General features: G+C 40.4%; 1 protein-coding gene across 1 annotated transcript; it reads right to left on the bottom strand.

Moving 5' to 3' along the window:
• Positions 1–561: 561 nt before the first annotated feature.
• On the bottom strand, positions 562–15039 carry mmp14a (matrix metallopeptidase 14a (membrane-inserted)). The gene is made up of 10 exons (XM_017433142.3): positions 14582–15039; positions 5092–5240; positions 4856–4978; positions 4331–4638; positions 4081–4242; positions 3718–3857; positions 3357–3495; positions 3080–3230; positions 2534–2649; positions 562–2325 (listed from the first exon to the last, which is right to left on the bottom strand). Exons 1-10 carry the CDS (start codon positions 14654–14656, stop codon positions 2018–2020), a joined length of 1671 nt encoding a protein of 556 aa, XP_017288631.1. The 5' UTR covers positions 14657–15039; the 3' UTR covers positions 562–2017.
• Between the last annotated feature and the right edge of the window lie 816 nt (positions 15040–15855).

The raw sequence follows: 15855 nt of genomic DNA, 5'->3' as shown, positions 1-15855 counted from the left end.
CCACCCACCCATCCATCCATCCATCCATCCATCCATCCATCCATCCATCCATCCATCCATCCATCCATCCATCCATCCATCCATCCATCTTCTTCACCTTCTTGTTCCTGTTCAGTCACTGTAAGAGAGGCGGGGGACACCCTGGACATGCCAGCAGTCCACGTAGAGACAAATGAGACAACCACTCATTTGCTCACACTTACTGTCAGTTTAGTCACCAACAAACCTAACATAGTTTACTTGTTTTCAGTCTGTTGGAGGAAACCGGAGTACCCACCTGCACGGAGAGAACAGGACCTTCACACTACGAGGCAGCAGCACAAACCAGCTGCTCCACCACGCACTGTCCTGATGACAGCATTTTTCTTTGAAATAGTTTTGAAAACAAATGCAGCTCACGGTTCTTTATCGGCTGATATGACAAAAATGACATTCTTTTGTGCTGAGCTCAGTGGTGCATGTGCGTACCCAAACACTGCTGAAAAACTTTTAAATAAAGAAAACCAAAATGGTTTAATTACATTTTATCCATTAAAATACAAAAAAAGGCAAGAGGAAAAAAAAAATCTCATTCCATTTTATTGATAAAAATCATCAGTATAAATATAAGTACCATTATCATTGTTATTGAAAAAAAACCTGTTGTAATTGACGTAGAAACAAAATCGAGCACCATCTGTGTAAAGATTCATAAATATCATGACTGTTGTCATGTGGCATCAGTTGATTGTTTCGCAGTTTGAACTCACATTAATCTGATTAACAACATGATGAAATGAATGTAAACTGGGATTTATTTCCATTATTGTCATATAATGCCTCTGCCCAGCAGGACTCCTAATGACAACATACAAAAGTAAAAAAAAAAACTTTACCATAACCTTTTCAGACAACAATAATAACAATAATCATACTTATAATAACAATTTCCCTGTGAAAGGGTAATAATTAAAAAAATTGCACCATATTGTTGAAAACCATACTAAAGCAAATAGCCCCGCTCGTGTTAAACAATCTGAAAACATTTGTGAGCTAAAATATGGCATTTAAAAATACATTTTCCATCTGACTGCTTGCACTGAGAACTCTGCATTTTTTTGTGTGCCTGAAGCTTGGTTTATATTTAAAAAAGCATCAATAAAAAGGATTCCTGAACCAGAAGGAGCATCTTTGGTTTTAGGCGTCTTCTTCGGCAGCGTTTGGTTTTCGGCGGGTCCGTGGAGTTCAAGTGTGCATCGAGCGGCGTTAAAACTACGCATCTGTGACGCGTTGTTCCACACGACTCCTTCAGATCGATCCGACATTTACAGGGAGTCATAAAAAATAACTGAGAACCAAAAACAAGACCTTTTTCAGTTTTAAGAAGCTAAAAATGCACTTCTGATTTCAGATCCAGCTGTACTGCTTCTACACTGAGGTCAGATTTCTGAGGTCTTTTTAAAAAGTAGAATAAAAACATTTAAAGCAACAGATATAAAAAAGAAAGTGCTGAAGCAAAAAAAACAAAACAAAAACAAATGAGTGTTAAAAAGTACCTAATGACTAATTCAGAGCAACAAGATTTTAACAAAGATGAGTAATTTCAGGGGAAAAGTTAAACATCTTTTAAATGAGCGGTGAATCAGACAGCAGTTCATTTGGAGTCGTCCAGTCGAATGAAACAATGGGATCAATTTTTTTTATGTCTAAGACGCAGGAGGAAGTTTGTTGATGAGTCTTAGTTTGTTTTCCTTTTTGTTTATTATGGGTACGTTCTTGATTTCTGAACATAAACAGCACATGTAAAATGTTAACATATACAAATATATTTTTTCCTGATTTCAGTTTCATGGGCATTATTTTTTCCTTTCGTAGCACTTACAAACCACCAAACATAATGTCCCCTCTTCGTTTCTTCCTCACGGCTGCTCTGTGAGCTCTCCGTTCTTCCCTTTTCCTCTCCTCTCCGATCGTCGTCATCCTCCTCTCCTCTTTCTTCCTCTCAGTCTCTCTGCAGCAGTCTTTCACCTCAGTCTGTCTACACCTTATCCAGCAGCGATCTCTGACAGTAGAGGAGGCGCCGAGGCGTGCCGTACTTCCTGAAGAACAAAAGCGCCCCCAGGGTGACCAACACCAGAACCAGCAGGAGGACTGGAATCACCACGCCTGCCACCCAGGAGCCTCCGTCCGACTCTTCGATGATGATCACCGTCCGACCCTTCTTGGGCTCCTCGCTTTCGCAGCCCATCCAGTCACGGAGCACCGACTTGGGGTAGCCGGACTCCACCTTCATGTGCTGGTTGTTAAACTTCCAGTACTTATTGGCCTTGTAGAAGTAAGTGTAAGCTGTGGAGGGGTGAAAAAGATGAAGAGAAACAGTTTTTAACTGATGTTTTGGTCGATAAAATACATAAAATGGTCAAAAAAACCAACCACAGATTCCAAATGTTGAGTACAAACTCTCACTTTAGACACAAACTTTTGCTCAGGTAGTAATTTGTTGTGTTTCTAATTATTAAATAAACACTAAAAGCTTCTTATGAAAACAACTTACATCCATCTTCACTCATGAAGGCAGCTTTAATGTTGTCTGGTGCTCCGCTCCACTTGCTGATAGACTTCGGATAGTCGCTGTGCACTCTGCGCGTCTGCTCATTAAAGCGGTAATATCTGCATGTCACACAAAAAACCCAAAATATTATTAACAAGGAAGACATTTCATTAAAAACGAAACAGGTTTGGTGAATAAATTTATGAGCAAAAAGACACAGATTGTTATTGCTATGGAAAGTGTGAGTTTTAAAGGACTTGTTTTAAGAGTCTAGTGACATCAGATCTTTAAAATTAGTGTTGTAACCAACTAAAAGTCAGTTATCGCCTTTGTAGTGTGTAGACCAAACTATGACAGCTACTAAGATAAGAGCTGTGTTTTGGGTTGTCTCTTTTTGTTTACTAAAGAAAAATGTTGGTGCGATGTTGCAAACAGCAGGGAGGACCAATGCTGGAGCCATTATTGATCGTCTTGGGACATTAAACGGCAGAAATTCTCATTTTTTCGTGATTTGTACACGTGCATGCAGTAAAGAGAGCACGGACTCACTCAGTTCCTCGGAAAAAGAACGTCTGTCCTGTTGGCGTGTAGAAAAGAGCGGCGTCAATCCTGTCTCTGGGTAGGCCAGTGCCCAGGTCTCCCAGGCTCTTTGGAGAGTCCTTTTCCATGGTGGCCTCGCTGAAAACCCAGTACCTGTTGCCTGGGCGTGAGTGTCGAGAGAGCAGGTTGAAAACAAAGACACGGGATGTGGACGCAAAAGCAGCAATGTATTCACCCCAGATCTGTTTACCCCGCCCGCCCCCCGATATTCCACGGTGGAACCTACCCTTGAAGAAGACAAACTTCCCATCTTCCCTCTCGTAGGCGGCATTGATGTTTGAAGGGAGGCCTTTCCAGAACTGACCGCTGAGCCTCGGGTAACCAGGCAGCACTTTGTTGTTACGAATGCGCCAGAACCACTTGTCCTGCAAGCACACACATGTATTCAACTTTATTCATCAGCAACTAGCAAGTTAACCGATCAGCTTATTACTCAACTGAACGTACACTGTAGGATTCATGACAGCCAAGATGCACGTTGTTGAATGATGATTAAGATCATCATTCAATTAAGATCATCAAAGGATTTCACACAACAAATTCCACTTTTGGCTTAAAGAACATTTGGGTGTCCCTTTTTTCTGTACCTTAAACACAAACTTTTCCCCTCTGAGGATGGCGATGGTGTCAAAGTGTCCCTCACATATGTCGGGGCCGTCGTCTGCTCCGTCGGGCTTGGACGGCCTGGTGGGACGAGGAGGAGGAGGAAATGCTCCAGACTTTGTTCCTGTTGTGGAAATTTTGTCAAAAGAGAGAAGTGAAACTGCTTAGTTTGCACCTACTTGTGTCTTGTTGTATCATAAACTGTAGAGTGCGAACTTTCGGATGTCTCAGGTTTTTTTTAATTGTATTTATGTGATATTGTTACCCCTTTCCATTCTGTATTATGTCACTTTAATATTTTATAGATTAACCAGTTTATTTCTCTTTCTTCTCATAAAACTACCAACCATAAATGGCCTGGATGCCTCTCCGGTCGTCCTCTGGAAGCTGGAAGTTTTCTGTATCGAACCACTGGTAGAAAGGGGCCATGATGGCAGAGGGGTTGTCAGAATGTTCCAGACCCAGAGCGTGACCCAACTCATGGACCGCTACCAGGAAAACATCATTCCCTTCAGAGAGAAGGAAAGAAAAAAGTGAGAAATGAGGGGTAATTTTAGTCCGGTAACGACAATCATTCTTTATTTCGCCGTCTCTTACCTCCCTGATCCACGTTCCCGACGGTCCACGGCTCAGCAAGGTCAAAGTGCGTGTCTCCCCCGATGCCGCTACCAGGGAAGTACGCGTGCGCCAGAAAGCCACCCTCACCGTCAAACGGTGTGCTGTCGCCGTGGAAACCGTCTGCGAAGGACAACATGATGTCTGCGTACTTGTCAACTTTGCCCCTGATCTGACTGAAAGGGATTTCTCGGAACGTCAGCGGGATGGCGTTCTCCCACACTTTGAAGGCCTTTCGGATGGCATCAAACGTCGATCGTTCACCCACTTTGGGCGTGTAGTTCTCTATGCTGTAGTGGAAAACAGACGCTAAATAAAGTTTCTTTTTATTTTGTCACTTTTTAAAACAAAATGTTAAACAGAAAATTGGCTCATAGCGTTAGTTTTTGGATTAGACAGAGCTGAAGCCTTAAGTTCTGTAAAGGTATGTGTTTGCACAATAAATAAATAAATATGACAGCAGAAAGACAAACTGATAAAAGAATATTGCATAACGTTCATTCTGACCTGAAGGTCACCTCAGACTTGTCCCACTTCAGACCTTGCCTGGCGTATCTCTTCCTCCTCAGGTTGGTTTTCAGTTCTGGACCAAACTTATCCAGGACGCCACACCGCGGCCGCTTCATTGCTCTGACACCAGCAGAACAATATGTTCAGTTTTACACAAAACATGCAAACTGCTTGAAAGATTTGGACTAAACAATCTGTGTGTGATTAAATAGTCATCGTCAATCAGGACTCACTCCAATGTGTTGGTGTCTATGGAGCCGGTGATGGTCAGCCCATAAAACCTCTGCATGGCGGATATCGCTGATTCAATGGACTTGGGTGAGCGGAGGGCCTGGGCTTTTACATCACCTGGAGGCAGGTAGCCATACTGCTGAAGCCATGCCTACAAAAAGGAGACATGAATGAAAACCAAAAAATGGTAAATGGTCCACCCTTACATTATGTACATAGCAGCCTTTTAACTTCTCCAGGTTCTGCAAAGCTCTTTGTAAGGTTTCTCACTCATCCAGTCCCACACACACACTCAAACAGTGCTTCTTTCATATATTTTACACTCTTTATAGATCACTTTTATATCTCACTCAAACACCAATAAGCATATCGGTGGGCAGTGGGAGTTTCTGCCGACCCTTCCACTGGGCCAAACCCTCCCCCAAAGAAAGATTAACAAAACTGTAGTGTATTTTTTTCTTTTTATAATGATGAGAACCTTGTTGGGGGATCAAATAATTAGCTTTTTGTTGACCTGAATACGAATACTGATGTTTTGGTGTAATAGCTTCAGAAGCAATTGGGACCTAAAAATCTTGTTATTGCTACAGGAGACACATTTTTTGATTAACATATTTATTAGTAAATTATGAAAAAACCATCAAGGTGGGTTATTTGTTGGCGCCCTGTCTGAAGCATACCCCACCTGTCTACCTAAGACCGGTGGAGATAGGCACCAGAAAGAAAATAAGAAGTGAACGAATTAATGGATGGATGGATAAATGGATGAGTTTTAAAAAAAAAAATATTCCCAATTTGAATAAGTCTGTGATTTAATACCGGTGTATTAATCTAAACATGACTTGTTTTTTGCCAGTAACATTAAGAAGTTTGAAGATTATTTCAAAAACTGCAAAAATTATTATTTGTAAACACATATATTTGGATTTTTGAATCATGGAAATAACATTTACTGACCTGAAAGCAAAGAAAACACAGATAATAAAAGATAAAATAAGGCATGAAATAAGGGCTCTCTTTTTTTGCTTGTAAAAACACCTTTAAATAATAGATGACATGTATATTTCCCTTAAAAAGTAACAGGAAAACTGTCACACAGGGGTTAATTCAGGCTTTATATAAGGCTTTGTTTCTATGTCATACTTACAAAAAAGACAACACAACTAAAATAAACAGGACCTGTTAAAACGATTCTTGCTGCTTTAAAAAGCACTTATAAATCACATCATTCTTTTTTTTGTTTCTGTTTTCCTTTCTTTATGAGGTTCCAGACCCTGCTTTGCTAGGAAAAACAAAAATGAGGAGACAAAAACACCTGAACGATCCAAATCATCGTAGTCGGCAAAAAGAAGGCACGAACTTGTGTTTGTTTGCTCGTTGACAATTTTCAAATTTTCAGAGTCTGTCTGGACCTGCTTCTCTGAGCTCATCTGTTCACCACAAACTTCACGGTGCTCCACGAAGACAAAGGGTGTGTGTGTGTGTGTGTGTGTGTGTGTGTGTGCGCGCGCCAAGCTGACGAGTCAACCTTCTTTCCCGACAGCAGCCAACATAAACTGACAGCACGCTAAATTTATATATTTCTTTTTAATTTTCCTGTGACCGTGGCAATTTCCCGTTTACCAACTTGTAAAAGCAACACCAACCCCTCAAATGGTGCGACCATTTATGTTGCGCTCATTAAAGGAAACTTTGTTGTGGGATCCTATGGTAGCTTGAGAGAGGAACTAAAGCCAAATAAAACACAATCTGCAAACCCTGATGTCATTTTAGACACAATGACCCAGATCTCTGTCTAGACAATTGTGGCCAAAGACAACTGGGAACTTAAACGGTGGAAAAAGTAACATTTTCAGCAACATTTGAGCTCTCCAAAGCGTGACCTTCCATGCTACCATCTATGTCTGTTGCCCTCTGTTGATGTGTCAGCTAAACCGCCACTATTTATTATGTTTTCACATGAAAGCTAGCCGTCTTTTTCCTTTTATACACTGCTGGTGGTCTAATATTGGACGGCAATACTGTCAGGATTGTGGGTAACATGCTCAAAAAGGCCACACCTGTGTATGCTACAAGACTATTAGCTTAGCATAAAAACAGAAAATGAACGAAACAGCCAGCCCAACCTTCTCTGTCTCATGTCTTATTGGTTAAAATCTCTCAAATTATCATGTTACATACAGTTTTAATTAGCCTACACAGCCTAAAAATGAATGACTGGGTTTATGGGAGCTAAATGTTGCTCATACCTAGTTAGCTTCAATTTGCTGTAAGATGTTAGCATTCTATAAGATCCAAGCTATCTGATTCAATATCTGCCTGCAGCTATATAACTACAAACAGCCGTTTTAATTTAAAATGTGTTTTTAATTTTTCATTTGCTCACACAGAGTTAACACACGCTTGCATCTCCGCCACAAATGAAGCTGGTGGAATTACCCCGAAATTCCTTTGTTAGCACAATCTAAACCTCAGATATCTCTCTTGTTCCACCGCATGCGCTGGTTTTCTCTCCAGGCCTGCCTCCAAAAACAAGGGCAAAGCAGGGGGAGGGATGGAAAACTGAAAAACGAGCCCGACTACCAAAAGCCTTCCAGTACACAGCCGGTGCACACACAGCCACTGTTCGTCACGTGGTGGGCAGCGAGGCCGGAGAACAAGGGTCATTTATGACAAGCTGTAGAGAGGCACCTTATTCCTCCTCTCTGCCATCTTTCTGTTGGGTCTAGCAAGTTCCTCAGGATTTTTCAGGATTATTTAAGCATCTAGTAAATTTGATTCACCCACCGACTCTCTCATAAGTTTACTTTCTCTGCCTCTGGGCTGACTGCTGCTAGTGTGTCCTGTGGCTCCAGTGGTGACGCGTCTGCTTCTATAAAAACACTCCCCCCCCCTCGGCGTAAAGACCTCCACTTCTCTTTAGTAGTCCCAAACTGCTCCACACACCACCGCCGCCATCTCCGGTTGGCCCTGAAGGTATCCCAGCATGCACCCCTCCTTCCCTGGAACTTCCAGCAGCCTCCATCAAAGCTTCTATTTATTGAGACTCGTACATGGCTGCCATTGTTGGCCGGTTAGCTTACTACACAGCCATGTGTGGTCAAAGGGCTGAGTGCTGCTTCGGTAAACACAGCCCTGGGTTTTACAGTGACGCGTGGTCGAAGATATATTGAGACAAGCCCAGAGACAGGGCCGGTTTGATGTACATTTGGTAGGGGAGGTCACTTTGGTTGAACTGTGTGATGCATGGATTCTGTTAACCCTACTCTGACCTCACATTAGTACTTTTTTCCAATAAAACGGTGAATGTTGTTTAAAAAGCTGTAAATCCTCACATTTTTAATGATAAACTGCCTTTGTTTTTGTAAATTATTGTAAGCTGAGTATCTTTGGGGTTTAAAATAGTGACTTATTGATGCCGTTTTAGCATAAAGTACTACTACAACATTCATATATTTTTATTCACATCCATCCATCCATCCATCCATCCATCCATCCATCCATCCATCCATCCAGTGCTTATTTTCTTTCTTTAAATCTTTTGATTTATTTCAACTAAAGTTATTAAAATATTACCAAAGCTCAGCTGTTCCTGAATACACGTCTTTTCTCCACAACGCTAATTTTACAAACCTTTTTCTACCTTTTTCCTTTGGTTGCATTCACCAACACTAGTCTCCTTCCGTTGCTTGTACAATGTTTACTATATTCTATGCTAAACCCAACCTGAATCTCAATTCTTTGGGGGACATTTGCAACATTTAAGTCCAAAATTCAACAAATAAAGTTGTGAAAACTAGCACAGGCCTGCAACCCCTCAGCAAGCTAAATGTGTCTGCGCCCCACTGCTGATGAAATCAGAAGTTAAAACCGGAAGTTACAGCAATGCATCTTAATATGTCCTTGTGAGATATCATTACCCATCACTGGACATGTGATTGGCTGCTATACTGCAACACGAGATGACTCAAGTTCTTGTGAACTGTCATCTGGATGCACAATAAAAAAAGCACCTGACCACAAGTTCCTTTAATAGCTATAAAGAAGACAAAGGAAAAAAAAATTCATGCACATTTTTAGTTCTTGTGGTATTAAAAACAGGATGAGGACATTTTATAAGAAAGCAGAAAAGCACCACGTCGAGCTTTTCTATTAAAAAGAAAAAGCTGAGAAAATAAAAATAAAGATGAGAGCGTGTCTGAACATTTTTATCCCACAGAGTGGTGTTCATATAGCACTAAAAAAGGTCTCATCAATTCCTTCTCAGAACTCTGTTGAACGGTTTCTTTTTTCTGGATGCAGCTGTAGGAACTGTAGAGGAGGGGACAGCAGAGGATGATCTAAAACAGAGTTACATTAAAGGAAGAGGTAAAAGAGAGTGGGGTTTGGATCGTGGCTTTATTTAAATTGAAGGACTTGAGTCAGTTGTTCCTGCTGCTCTGCGCCAACGGAAAAACAGCTCTCTGCTGAATTTCATGTTGCCTTCATTTCTTGGCATTTCTGACCTAGTTAGGACTCATATAAATACCATATAATATGTTTTTTTTCCTTTCCTCATCAAACTGGTCAGATAATTCAGTCACTTATTGTTGTTTTCTTTTTCTGGAAATTATAAAATTTTATTAAGCTAATTCCTTACGGTGCTGATCTTCCATACAGTAACCTAACTACATTTAAAACATGTTTTCTGCTCTTGAAATACATGGATCTTTTCACAGAAATGCCACATTTGACCATAATTTGGATTAAAAAAAGTACTTTCTCCTAATTTTGTTTTACACTTCTCCATGACATTTCACAAGAAATATAGTAAGTTTAGTTTTAACTTTTACACATCTGATCACTATGATTAATAAAGTTGGGAATATATCATTGAGAAGTTCACTACTAGAACATAAACTTTTCAGACTTTAAAAAGTGTCATCTTAACTAAAACTTGATTTTATTAGTAGTGACAACAAATATGTTGCACAGGCTAAAAACAACTTGTTTACGTGTACTTTATAATAATTTTTTAAACAGGATCAGTACTTTTATTTTTATAAATCATACATTTTGCTCATAAAACACAAGTGCTGGCAAAAAGTATTTGAATCCATGACCTGTGTAACAGAGTATGATAGCAGTATATAATGTTTAATGATGTTTGATGTACTCTTGTAACCTTTATTTACCTGTATTTTCCCATCATGCTGTGCAAAACGAAACAGCCTGTATTTCTCCTCGGGCAGACTGATAATTTCTTCTTGTGTCAAATGATCAGGTATGCAGACAACGCCCTCGTAGAGGTAGACCAACTGATCAAGTCAGACGATTAATTTGGCCGATTTTTGCTAACATTTGTCATCGGCCACACTTGAGTAAGTTAATAATCAGTCAGGCCCAACTGTGGGCAGCACAGTGTTGTTAAATTCAACACTACGCCCTTTAGTCAATTTGTTTTCCTCGATGGGGGAGTCTTATATGGCAAGAAGGGCTTTTTTTTTCAGTACAACACCAGCAAACCTTAAAAGGAAGATGGCGAGAATATTACTTTAACTTTTAAAAACAGTGTTAATTTGCCAGTAAAGCTTTAGGGCCTGTCTTTCAGAGCTTTAAAAATGTTATCGTAAAGAGATGAAATAAGAATAACTTTGTGCTCTGAGCTGCATTCTTACCCTTTAATAACCTGTAGCACAGAGTGTGTACTGATCTGCATCAGACCCCAGGGCTGAATCACATTTTTGATTTTTCAGAGTCTAGACTGCAGTAGATGAATAAAAAACAGTTATATTTGTGGGTCAAAACCCCCCAAAAAACCAAATTGGTTTCATAATTTGGCTATCAGTTGCTTTGACTTCTAAGAAATCGGTATCAGAATCGGCTGATAAAAACCCTTAAATTAGTCCACCTCTACTTTATAATCATTTTAATGTTGCATCTTATTTCTTAACGAAACCGTTCAAAGCCATTTTCTGATGTGCAAATTTTATGCTAAATGATAAAAAGGTATGTGTTTTATGAAATACAGGAACAATTTATTAAGTATGTAAAACCTTACGGAGGGGAAAAAGTAACAGAAGGACGTATTGGTTAAAAAATATTTAGGTGAACGTGCTCGGTTATTTTCCACCTCAGCTGCATTTCCAGTCAAAGTGCCCAGAGCTTTTATTCCCGCAGACGGACTTCCAAAAACACCTAAAAGTCAACTGTTTGTTGTCCGTATTTCCACACTGGACCGAAAACCTCCGAGGATTTGTCAAATTAATCTGCCAGCTTGTTTTCAAATGTCATTTTTGTGCACACAAACACAACAAGCTGCAGAACTCCAGTCCAGCTAGGAAGTGGTGAAGCTCCAGTCCAAAGACTCAATACTGTATGAAGTACTGGCTTTAGCAGCCATGACAAAGAACAGGGAAGCAAATTCAAAGGTATTTTTAACATTGCCTAAAAAAGGTATAGGTTTAATCACAGGAAGCAGTCAGAATGAGACAAATCTAAAACAAAAAAAAGAAACTATTATTTGATTTGACTATAAATGAGTTATTTTTTCTTGTCTGTCCATGTTTCTGTTTTTCCAGAAGCTAAAACAGCTGATAGATCAGTTTTTATATTCAGTTTTATCCATTAAATTTCCAGTCTGTAGAGGAGAACTCCACGTCTGGTTGTGTGTGTGCATTAGCTGCATTTACAAAGTAATGAAAAATTCATTTCAAACGTAAAGCACAACCATAAGAACCTTTGTATGTGCTTTGTAATGCTAAAGCCGGCTTCAAAATGCGTGTTGAAAAGGTGCAAACATCGAATAGTCTGCTGCTGATTGTGGTTTCCTGTTAGGACCTTGAGCTGATACCAGCCAAAGAACGAAGCAAATTAAAAATGTCCTAAAGGTTTGATTTGAAGTAGTCAGAAATGTTCCGATCTGCAGATGACAGATGACTTCCTTAGCACATCTGGACAACTCAAGCAAATCGGAGCATGTGAAACTAAAAGCAGCAGGAATGCTAATTTGGATCCAAACTGTAAAAAGAAATGCACGTTAAACTTGCAGCTCTACCTTCATAAGCTTTGTGATACTGAGGTTTTTTTTTTTTTGTTTGTTTTTTTAAATATCCTTTAAGGTGGAATATTTTCCTAGAAACAGAGCACAGATAGGCCTCGCTGGAAGTCCAGGAGTTTCCAATTAAAGCGGATCCAGATGATTATTTTCACATTTCCTAAGCGACAGTCAAAGCAGCACTCAGCAGATCTTGAGCAGCGCTGTCCTTTGATGCTACAGCGTCAGCGACATCAGTTATGATAAAAAAGAAACTGAAGCCAGATGTGGTTTGAACAGATCTCTGGGATCACGAAACACATGTTTCCAAACGCTAATGGAAGGCCTCCAACTATTTTTTTTTTTTACATATTTTTGTAGCCAGATATGCAGAGTTCCTGTTTTAACAGACTTGTTGTTTTCATTGCTGCCCACTTCCTTCACTCACAAAGACCAGTTAAGCTTTTATTTAAGTTAAGAAAAGTTAGACAAGGCAAAAAAAAGGTAAATGAAAACAGATGCTGGAGCTTGACTTTAAGAGACACCTCTTTGGAAACGGCTGTTGTAGATAGCTTTTTGAGCAGCTTCAGTTTGGAAAAAAGGAGTGAAATTCTGACGAGCTCACAAAACAAGAGGGGCTACAACCAAAGTGGTTTACTGCCATCGGGTTTGCAGTCTTGTAACTTAGATTTTAAACCCGTTCAAACAGTTTGTGCAACAAAGTTTCTCTCAGAATAGTCTCAGAGTTGTCATGGGTGTCTCCAAACCTGTCTCAACAGCACCAGAGCTGGATTCTGGGAGCTCTCCTCCAACAGAAAACAAGTTCAGGTTTAAAATATTTATTTGAAAAAAACTACCTATCTTCATTTCGGAACTGTACTTCAACAAGACTAAACTATAAATGTGGGTTTTGAAAGAGGTTTTGCCTCCCTGGTCACTTGGTGGCAAAAGCTCAGAATCTGATGAAAAAAAACAAAAAAACCCAGCTGATTTTCTTGCAATTCTGAGTCACAAATTAGTCTCTGCAGTCACGGCCCAGTGAAATACTACCTTTACCTGTGAGCTTGTCAGTCCTGTCAGGATTAAACTCTATTTGTCCAAACTGAGGTCACTCAAAGAGCTGCCTCCAACAAGTAAGATATTAACTGTTCATGACCTTTCCCAAAAACCCCACTGCCAAAGAATTAAACTGTTACAATAATAAGACGAAGAGAGTTTATTTTCTTGGAATCATAAAAATGACATATTTCTGTCGTGGTGGAGCTTCTCGTTACTTTAAATATAGATCAGGCACATTCGGCTCGTCAGCATGAAGTCACAGAGGGATTTTTTTTATGTTGACTAACACCGATAAACCACAAAATTCCTGTTTCTTCGTCTAAATTAAACTTTCCCATCCCTTCAGACCTCTTGACAGGAGTTCCTCTTCCCTTTCAGTTAGTCACGTATGGCGCTCAGTTGTCATTTTGTCTCTGAATCCCCCATCAGTCCAGGTCCAGTTTAGTCTACTTTCCCCACACGGAGACGAGTCGAGCTTTTGATCACAGGTTTTACGGGATGAGGTAACCCTGAACCTGTAATTACAGCCTCTCCTCTGAGTGTTGTGTCTGACAGCATCATGTTTTGTTTTTTTTTTTATCTGATGTGTGTCACAATAAAACCTGCATTGGACGTTATCATTATCCCGGCGCTCCTGCAGCGATGCTGGAGATGTTGGAACAACTCTGCTCTGTATTTTTTTTTTTCCTCCTCACTTTGTTTACAGACATTCATCACTGCCTCAGTGTGTTCGCCGCCTCAGGACTCCTGTAAACTCTGACTTATCCACCTCGTCTGGTTTGACTCACACACCAAAAACCTGTGGTCAGTGACTAAGGTCTCATCTGGCTCTTTTGTGCATCCTGGAACTGCAACACAGACTCTTGTAAATGTCTCTCTCTCCCTTTTTTTTGTCAGCAAACTGACCATCTGGTCCGTGAATCAAATTCCTGACTTTTCTTTTTAAAAAAAAGCCACATCCTTCCTTTTTCCAGAAAGAAAACAGCACCTCACATCTTGTCTTGCCCACAGATTGCGGCCTGATTGAAACACTGTCCTGGCCTCCTGGTGCTTTGTTGCAGAGCAGGGATGATGGAACCCCACGGAAATCAATATTTGGAGTCCAGAGGCACTCCAAATATTTGCGACATTGCACAAGATGGAAAATGTTTATAAGAAAACTAAACTGAACTTCAGTGAATCCAGAGGCCCGCACGGTTTCATGACCAGTGTGTTGCTTGTGAAGGCAGATCAGCTTTCTGGTATGATGTCTCCACAAAGGCAGATGAAACTCATTAACCACCCCCCTTGTTCCCACCCCTCAGAACAAAGAGACTCAGCTGAGTTTTCTGCTACCTCTGTGCCACGGCAGGAGACAATTGTATGCATCGATTATAAGTTTATTAAAGTGAATATAGGTGGTTTTCCACGTCTCTTACCTCAGCTCGGAGCACATTTGCGGTGACAGAAGTGAAGGAGGAGCAGAAGAGGCAGCAGGCCAGTGTCAGCAGCATTCTGGTTCACTCCAAAAAAGAAAAAAAGTTCAAAAAACTACACCAATCCGTCCTCTCAGGCCACAGCTGCAGGAGTTATAAAAGAATAATAAAAAAAGCAAAATCGACTTTAAAACGAGGCAGGAAGCGTTAATCGTCTCCACATGGACCGATCTCTGCGCAAATCTGGGACTTTACTGGAGTCAGAGCGGAATATTATTAATAATAACAATAATAAAAAACACGGAAAGTGTAAAAAAAGTAAGAACGATGTTCTGTAAACTAAAGTTTCACAGTTTAGCCTCGGTTCGGATTGTCTGCAGCCCGTGTGGACGTGGTCCGGACGGAGACGGAGTCCCACAGACGGGTTTTCTTCAGGATCCTCCTCCAGATGTGCGCACGTCATTTATTCATCATGGCTGCGCGCGCACGCCGTCTGACCCAACAACAGGAATAAAGTCATCGAGGTTCCGGGGTAGTCTTCGACCTAAACACCGCACACACAGTCACCTACCGCCGAAAAAAGAGCAAAATGGGAAATAAAAACGCGTTTTACGTGCAGGGGCGCCACTAAGGGGGCGCCAGGAGGGGCGAGGGCCACCCCGCTGCCCACCCTCCACCAGACAGTCTCCTTTTCATGAGTCCTGAGCTTTTGTTTGGTGCGGGTTTAATTTCTCCTAGACTTTTTGGGGATTAGTAGAACCCCATAAACACACACAAACAGGCGTAGTCTCCCTGAATAAAGACAGCAGGTCTAAATTCAACAAAAAACATTTAGGTGCAGAAAGCCAATGTGAGTGAGCTGAGTAATGACCGTATGGTACTAAATTAGTCATTTTAACTGTAAAATAATAATAAAATTAAAGGTATGCTATATCACAAGGTGATTCCTTTACTCCCGTATTATAGTGTTTGTTAAAATACCCCATGTAAGACAAAAGCATTACAAAAAACAACCCGAAATTCTGTCATGACTTTTGATTTTGGTGGACCACAACAAGACTGCTGACCCCCCATCTGGCCACCCTTTCTGAAAGCTTTCTGGAGCCACCCCATCTTTAAATGGGGAAAAAAATAAAATATAAAAATATTAAGTTGTTGAGTTCCTGTTTTTCTTTTAGTTAATAAATATTCCAGTGGCTCATTTCTCTGACTTTTAATTCTCTGAAAAAAATTGTATTGCTTCTTTTTGATTGAAAACTGAAAAACTGTTGATAAAT

The sequence above is a fragment of the Kryptolebias marmoratus genome, linkage group LG7 (genome assembly GCF_001649575.2).
Source record: "Kryptolebias marmoratus isolate JLee-2015 linkage group LG7, ASM164957v2, whole genome shotgun sequence".
Lineage (NCBI taxonomy): Eukaryota > Metazoa > Chordata > Actinopteri > Cyprinodontiformes > Rivulidae > Kryptolebias > Kryptolebias marmoratus.
This window is presented reverse-complemented; position numbering and strand designations above follow the sequence as displayed.